This window comes from Penaeus monodon, chromosome 11, assembly GCF_015228065.2.
Source record: "Penaeus monodon isolate SGIC_2016 chromosome 11, NSTDA_Pmon_1, whole genome shotgun sequence".
In the NCBI taxonomy this organism is placed as follows: Eukaryota; Metazoa; Arthropoda; class Malacostraca; order Decapoda; family Penaeidae; genus Penaeus; species Penaeus monodon.
The window spans coordinates 18,332,967-18,340,466 of record NC_051396.1 but is presented as its reverse complement, the minus strand read 5'-3'; the positions used below and the strand labels follow the sequence as shown (position 1 = coordinate 18,340,466).

Genomic DNA, 7,500 nt, shown 5'->3' with positions numbered 1-7,500 from the left:
TTAAATGTCAAAGGTAATTGTTTGACAACCTTCCAGTAATAATGAATGTAGGTCATATTATTATAGCATTTGATATAGGGACATTTTCTTCAAGGAAATAGAAAAAGGTTAAATGGCTTGTAGCTTTAAAACAAATAGCCATAGCCATCAACAACAGTTCTTGGAAACAAATGCTAATACTAGTATCTAATACATTTTTTATGGATTTTCACGTTCTATCTATTGTTGTACTCAAAAGTTGATAAATTGCTATAGCCTGTTTGTGTTGCATTCTCTCTTCTATTAGTATGCTATGGGTTGCACAAATACTTGAAATTCCTTTGTAGTCTTCAAACTAGTTGTAGGCAGAGTCAAAACTGGCTGTTGTATTTCTCTTCTCTCTCTCATTTCTTTATTTGGTCGTCTTTCCTGCAAACTTACTTTTTTTTCCTGTCTCTTTTTAAGCCATTTCACCAGAGGCCAAATAGTCTCAGCATGACAAAATTATATGAAGGGGCATAAATGAAAAGTCAAGAGTAGGGATGCACCTATACTCAGATTTTGTGCTGTTAAGGCAAAAGTGCATTTGTGATATTTGTAATAATTAGATATCTGAGTGCAAGTCACTGTGTTTCAAGTAATTAGAACCACCATCTTGTCAGCAATCAAATTATTATCGATCACCAACCTGCCCACTACACTTTTACCTGAAATTAAAAAGATAAATAAAATGCATAAGCATTATTGCAGATCACATCTCCTAAGCTTTATTTAATCACATTTATCCATGCCAAATGAAAAGTTGTATTTAAAAGTCCCTTAAAATTTAGATATGTTATTTCACACTTCATTTGATCTTATATACATTGGTTTAGATCCATTTGATTTTAATTTTGTATTTATTTTAGATTTTTTTGATTTTGCATGCTATTAGAGAATGACTTAAGCTTACAGTAAAATAGTTTTGCGAGCTCTTTTCTTCCTCTAAGTAGTCTGCCCTGAAATTATGTACATGTGTGCAAATCTATTTTTTGTTGCTTGGTTTAATGCTAATAGTATAAAGAAAAATAATGTTGCTAGTGATTCTTTGAATATTATTCTATAGTTTGATTTATTTTATATAGGATGAAAAATTATATATACTGGTTTTAGAATTTGAAGTTTCATACATGCCAGTATCCATTCTACAAAAGGTACATTAATGAGAAAAAGATGTTGACTCTTGATTTTTATATTCTGATTTGTCCTATTTATATGTGCATTGGGGAGAGCAGTAGAATCCTTGATTTTACAGTTAAATTCACACTCTTTATTGCAGGAATGCCTTAACCTGTTCACTCAGACATTTGTGAGGATATAATTGTTACTTAATTACAGTAGTCAGTCTAATGTGATGTAGTTAATTGTTTAATGTGACATACTGGTTAGTGATGTTAACTTGTAGTGATCCCCTTTTTTGTTTTCATTTGATCTTGGTTTGATCTTTGATTTTGTTCATTTTAGGTAAACAATGAAGGGATTTTGAATTCTTTTTTAAGTACATAAGAGGTTTCATGATTAAACTCACATCATCATCATTTCAAGATTGTGGTATCATTATTTTGGAACACTTCAGCATTCATGTCTAATGAATGTGCTGACAGTGACAAGCGAACTGGAGAGCCATAGTTGCAGAAATGATAAAAGAGTTTTGAAAATAAATGAAATAAAGATACTGACTTAGTTTGCTGTCTCAGTTTATAGTGTTGGATTTCCTCGTCCAGTTTGCAAGGTCACTACCATATTAGGATTTTTTTTTTTTTTTTTTTTTTTCCAAAAAATACCTCAGTTTCATTTGTTTGATAAATGATGATTGTGGAGCCATACCTAATAGTTATTTCCTGGACCTTGTCGTGCTTCCAAACAAACAGTTGAGGGGGCGCTCCCTCTGTCCAGACTAGACCCTTCAGCAGCAACTCATAGGACTCCTGCCATCAATACTTCGGGTAAAGAGTTCATCATCCTGGTTCATTTGTTCATAGCCCTACCCCCCCATTTCCCCCACTCTTACCACACCATCCAATCACCTTCTTTGGATTGCTGTTCACATCTTCACTTGCTAAGACACTATTCTTTGTTTATTTACATTTTGTTGTCCATATTATTTTTGTATATCTTTTTCCCTAATGTTTTCTGATTAAAAAAAAAAAACTTTCAAACAACTCTCTTCACTAAATGATTACCTTATTCTTGTATGATCTTCTTGTAGACGTCTAGTTGAGATGCTTATTCTTGTCTTTGTTTGTATTGTTATATATTCTTTTCCCAAATAGATTTGAAGACTAAAAAATGATTATCTACTTTGGTTTGAAATATGGAAATTAGAATATTGTGTGACATTACTTTCATTATTATTTCCTAAACATTACCGTTTCAAAGTTATGTCTCATCATCAGTGAAAACTCATTTTTTTCTCTGCTTCCAGGTAGCAAACGGGATGCTGTGAGACAGGAGAAGTTCCTAGAACTTATCTCCAACAACAATACCAATTTGCCAGAACTGCGGAAACTGTCCTGGTCAGGCATTCCCCCTTCTGTCCGGGCTGTCACCTGGAGACTGCTTAATGTAAGTTAGTTAGTTAGTTACTTAGTTTTTTTTTTTTTTTTTTTTTTTTTTTTTTTTTTTGTGATAGATTGATGTAGATATATAGATTGTGTGTGTGTGTGTGTGGTATAAAAAAAAATATAATATATATATATATATATATATATATATATATATATATATATATATATATATATATATTTCTTTATATATGTACGGAATTCATGTTGAACAAATTGCAAGTAGAACAACGAGGGGAAGTACAAGAAAACGAGATACATAGAGGTGGATATATACATGTAATGAGTGGTCAGGTCACGTCGGTAATTAGGTGTGCGATTAGGTGTATATATGTATTTATGTATGTGTAATGTATATGTATGTATTATGTATATGTATATATAGATATGTATATAAATATATATAAATGTGTATGTGTGTGTGTTTGTATGTATGTATGTATGTATATGTGTGTATATGTATGTATATATATTTGCATATATATATACATATATATATACATATATATATACATATATATGTATATATATATATAGTGTAATATATATATATATTATATATATATATATATATATATGTATATATATTATATATATATATATATAATAATACATATATATGATATATATAATATGTATATTATATATATATATATATATATATATATATATATATATATATATAATATATAATATATATGTAGGACCAGATTAAGCCCTTTAGAGGGCCAAAGCAAAGGTGTTGATGCCCAGAAATCAATGAACTTGTTTTTATTGAGATATTAGTGAAATTGAGAGTTTATTAATGGCGGAGTTTTCCAATCTTGTAAAGAGTAAGTTTTTCTATTGACAACTGATTCAGCTTCTCCCTAAATTAACTTGTTTCTAATGAAATATTAGCGAAAATCACTCAGTGAAATAGGAGACCTTGCTGGAAGAGTTGATTTTTCCAGTGCATCTGTCCAATTCAACATGCCCGTAGTTAGGTAGGTAGATGTATACAGCACGGAGTACAATATGTATTACCTAGAAGGAAACAGAATATTTTAATTTAGGTACTTTTTTTATTAATGATATCTAATTAGGTATTTGGTACCTCCCTTCCCTGCGTTATGACCGAAGCACATGCTTGATTTGCTTAATGGTTAATCCAGCTCTGACTCTCCGGCAGTGTCTATAAATAATAGATATGCTGGGGGGAGGGGTGCTGTCCCTCACTTGCTGGGGACATTAACGGAGGCGGGCTGTGGGTCCTGTTGGGAGGACAAATTTTGGGGCGCAGGATGGGAACGAGAGTTACTCATCCCACCTTCGCCCTGGCAGGTGCTAACCTGCCAGGGTGTCTACCTGGAGCAACTGCCCAAAGCTTAACCTCAGGTGAGCTATCCGGGTAGGCTCTTGGAACATCTGGTCCTTGCACCAGGATGGTTACCTCTGTTATTGAGGGAACTGGAGTTGGGAGTTGAGGTGGCTGCCCTCTCGGAGGAGAGTAGACCTGGCAGTGGTACAATCAGAATGGGTGGGTACACTTACTGCTGGCTGGGCTGTGACAAAAGTCATCATCTCCAGCCGACTATAACCCTCAGCAGTTGAGGTAACACTAGTTGATGATCGTATTATGGCATTGAAACTGAAAGCATGCTTTTGGTTTTGTGTCTCTTATTACTGTGTACATTCCTACCAATGTTTGCAAACTCAATGTGAAAGAAACATTCTACACCAAACTCACATCTGTGGCAGACAGTTGTCCCCGGGAACCTGTTCAGTCGATCCACGCTTGTGGTGAGGACGTCGAAATCACAGAGAACATACCTTGGTAACATAGTCTATATCTCTGGGCTGTCAGACCAAGAAATCAGTGGACAGATTGGTCTGGCAGCAGGAGTCATGAACTCGGTCAACAAGAGCATTTGGAGATGTCATTACCTATGCAGGGTCAAGCTACGTGTCATCAAGGCCTTGATACTGCCAGTTTTGCTCTACAGAAGTGAAATCTGGAGGCTGTCTAGTGTCTTGTAGTCTCATCTTGATGCCTTTTGTAATATCTCTTTGTCGGATTGTGAGGTACAGTTGGCAAGACCATGTATCCACTCGACGGCTACACTGTGAGACTGGTATGGGACCTGTTACTTGCATAATCCAGTATTGCTAACTCAGGCTATATAGGCAACTAGCTTCTTTCCCTGTGGATGACCTTGGCCATCTGGTTGTCTCTCTGTGAGACAATCATGGATGGAGGAGGCCCATGGGATGACCTAGGAGGTCATGGCTTGGGCAGCTCCACCAGACCTGTCGCAAGGACTTAGGGATGGGCCAAGGGCCTGCCTGTAGACTTGCCATGAGGGACCCTCATGCCTGGAAGCGAATGGTGGATGCGGCCCTGTGCCCCTATCAATGTTATCCCATATATATATATATATATTATATATATTATATAATTATATATATATATATTTATATATAATATATATATATATATATATATTATATTTATATTAATATATGTATGTATGTATGTTATATGATATGTTATATACATTTTATTATATATTTAATTTTATAATTATTTCTATTTATTGTATTATGAGGTAATGTTGTTGTATGTTTTTTCTTTTTTTTTTTTTTTTATATATATTTTTATTTTTTTTTATATTTATTATATATTTTATTTATATTATTATTTATTTTTTTTTTATTATTTATTTTTTTATTTTATTATTTTTATTTATTATTCTTCAGTGGCTTCAATAGAAATTGCTCGTTTCTATTTTTTTAAATTGCTTCTTGGTCTCCTTCTTTGTTGTACCGCCTTCCACTAGCGATGGGTCCTGGGCCATCTCCCTACTTCCCGTGGCAAAATAACTGTGGTGCCGCTGTCACTTACGTTACAGAGTAAGCTCGGTTATGCCTATTTTAGCCTGGCATATATGAAGTTTATGCTTTTGAGAACCAAACATGATGTTTTGCATTCTCATAAAGCCAAAATGCAATCTCAGCACTTGTTGTAATGGTTGGAAGTTTTAATATAGAGTCCACACTATCTTATAATGCCTTGTGCATTACTCTCAGTAATATTTGCCAACATATCGTTAGTGTAAATCAGAGTTTTTATATAAAAGACAGATTTTTTTTTTTATTGTGTGCCCCGCATAACAAGGCGGCATGCCAGGCCTCAGAGCACCCATAGGTGCACAGTCCAACATCACAATCGGCGCACTAACTTCTGCTACTGCGAAGATGACCCTGGCTGGAGCATACCCTCCTCATTGCCTCCTCCTGCCGCCAGGGATCTCCAAAATGGTGTTTTGTTGATTGTGAAGAGCATGCCTCACTGCAGCAGGTGGTCTCACTGAAACTCTGCTCCTCATTGACAATGGCCATGTCATGGAGAAAAAAGAAGACCTTCCTGTACCAGACCTTGGAGCGGACCTTGGATAATAATTAGCCATTTGATCACGAACATAGACACCTTTCATGCTGATGTTGTAAACTTTTACTATCAACAGCTTATCCCCATCCATTGCAGTGGTATGATGTCGAACAGCAGAGATGGACAGTGTTCGTCCTTCCACTCAGGACAGACATCTCATCTTTTTGCTGTGTGATAAATCACATCACCCTTCCTCCTCACACAGAGGTCATTTGGCATAAACTTCCTGTTCAGCTGGGCTGTCCCTACCCATTAGTCCTATGTGACTGCAACACATAAAAAAGACTTGCCAGTGTATACCAGTTATCCACAAATAACTGATACCCCTTCCCAAGGAAGCCACCAAACTCCATCTAGTGTAACATGAATATGAAGTAACATCACAGAGATGAGGAAGTGACATCATGAAGATGAAGTGATGTCACGAAGATAAGGAAGTGATGTCACGAAGATAAGGAAGTGATCTCATGAAGATGAGGAAGTGATATCTTTAAAGTCACCAACTTTACTTTCAAAACATACACACATGCACGCGCGCACACACACCACACACACACACACACAGCACACCCACACACACACACACACACACAACACACACACACACACACACACCACCTCTCTCTCTATATATATATATATATCTACCTCTACCTGCCTGGCTCCCAGTCTATATCTTGTCTTCTTCCATTTCGCATTTTATTATTAACGTTTTATTATTATTTTCTGCTTCCTAGAAACACTCTCCCTCATATACATCACCAACTAAATCCTCATCCTATATGTAGCTTCAAATCCAGGTAAAAATGGTATGAACTTTACATCTCAAATATGACATGGAATTAACTGTGTTTATGTTGAAATCTAGACTAGTGTCTTATGAATTGTCTTTGCACCATCCATGAGAATAAAGATGTCACGAGTCATTATGTCTCATTGTGAATAACTCCAGCATATGGCAACTAACAAGACCCCATGAGTGAGAACGCCGTACATGTCCATGTTTCTGGCATCTCAAACAGTGGAATGCACTAGCATTAGTGGGGTTTAAGTACATTACTACAACAGAGTCATGTTATCTGAACATTCAGACCACCTTCCTCCTCACCTTTGAAAATTCGGTCCTTTTACCATTATTTTTAAACTTGAAACATAAAGAAAGTCATGGCTAAACTCAGTAACAGTAATGATATTGACGATTCCCATCCGAAATCACGTAGCACAGTTCTAGTCTGCCAAGCCTGTGAGCAGGTGCATTGTCATGGAAGAGAATGCTGTGATGCAGCTTTCCAGGGTGCTTTTCTGATATTTTTTTGGACAATTTTCTCAAAATACATTCATAATAAGCAGATGTAATAATGGTTTTCTTGCTCTCAAGGAAGTCAACCAGGAAAGTCTCCTCTGCATCCCAGAAGACAGTGGCCATGACCTTTCATCTTGAATGCTCAGATTTTGCTTTGACTGGTCCACTTCCATCCCTACTTTGAA

At 35.8% G+C, this 7,500-nt stretch overlaps 1 protein-coding gene across 4 annotated transcripts in view; it reads left to right on the top strand.

Annotated features, from left to right (window-relative positions):
* LOC119578795 (TBC1 domain family member 22B-like) overlaps positions 1–7,500 on the top strand; it is a 34,428-nt gene that overhangs the window by 11,160 nt on the left and 15,768 nt on the right. For 2 of the 4 annotated variants that reach the window (XM_037926424.1, XM_037926423.1), the window contains 2 exons: positions 1,890–1,964; positions 2,444–2,583. In XM_037926424.1, coding sequence (XP_037782352.1) covers positions 1,890–1,964; positions 2,444–2,583 — 215 coding nt within the window. The remainder of the gene's footprint in view (positions 1–1,889; positions 1,965–2,443; positions 2,584–7,500) is intronic. The other 2 variants (XM_037926426.1, XM_037926425.1) reach the window with 1 other exon arrangement.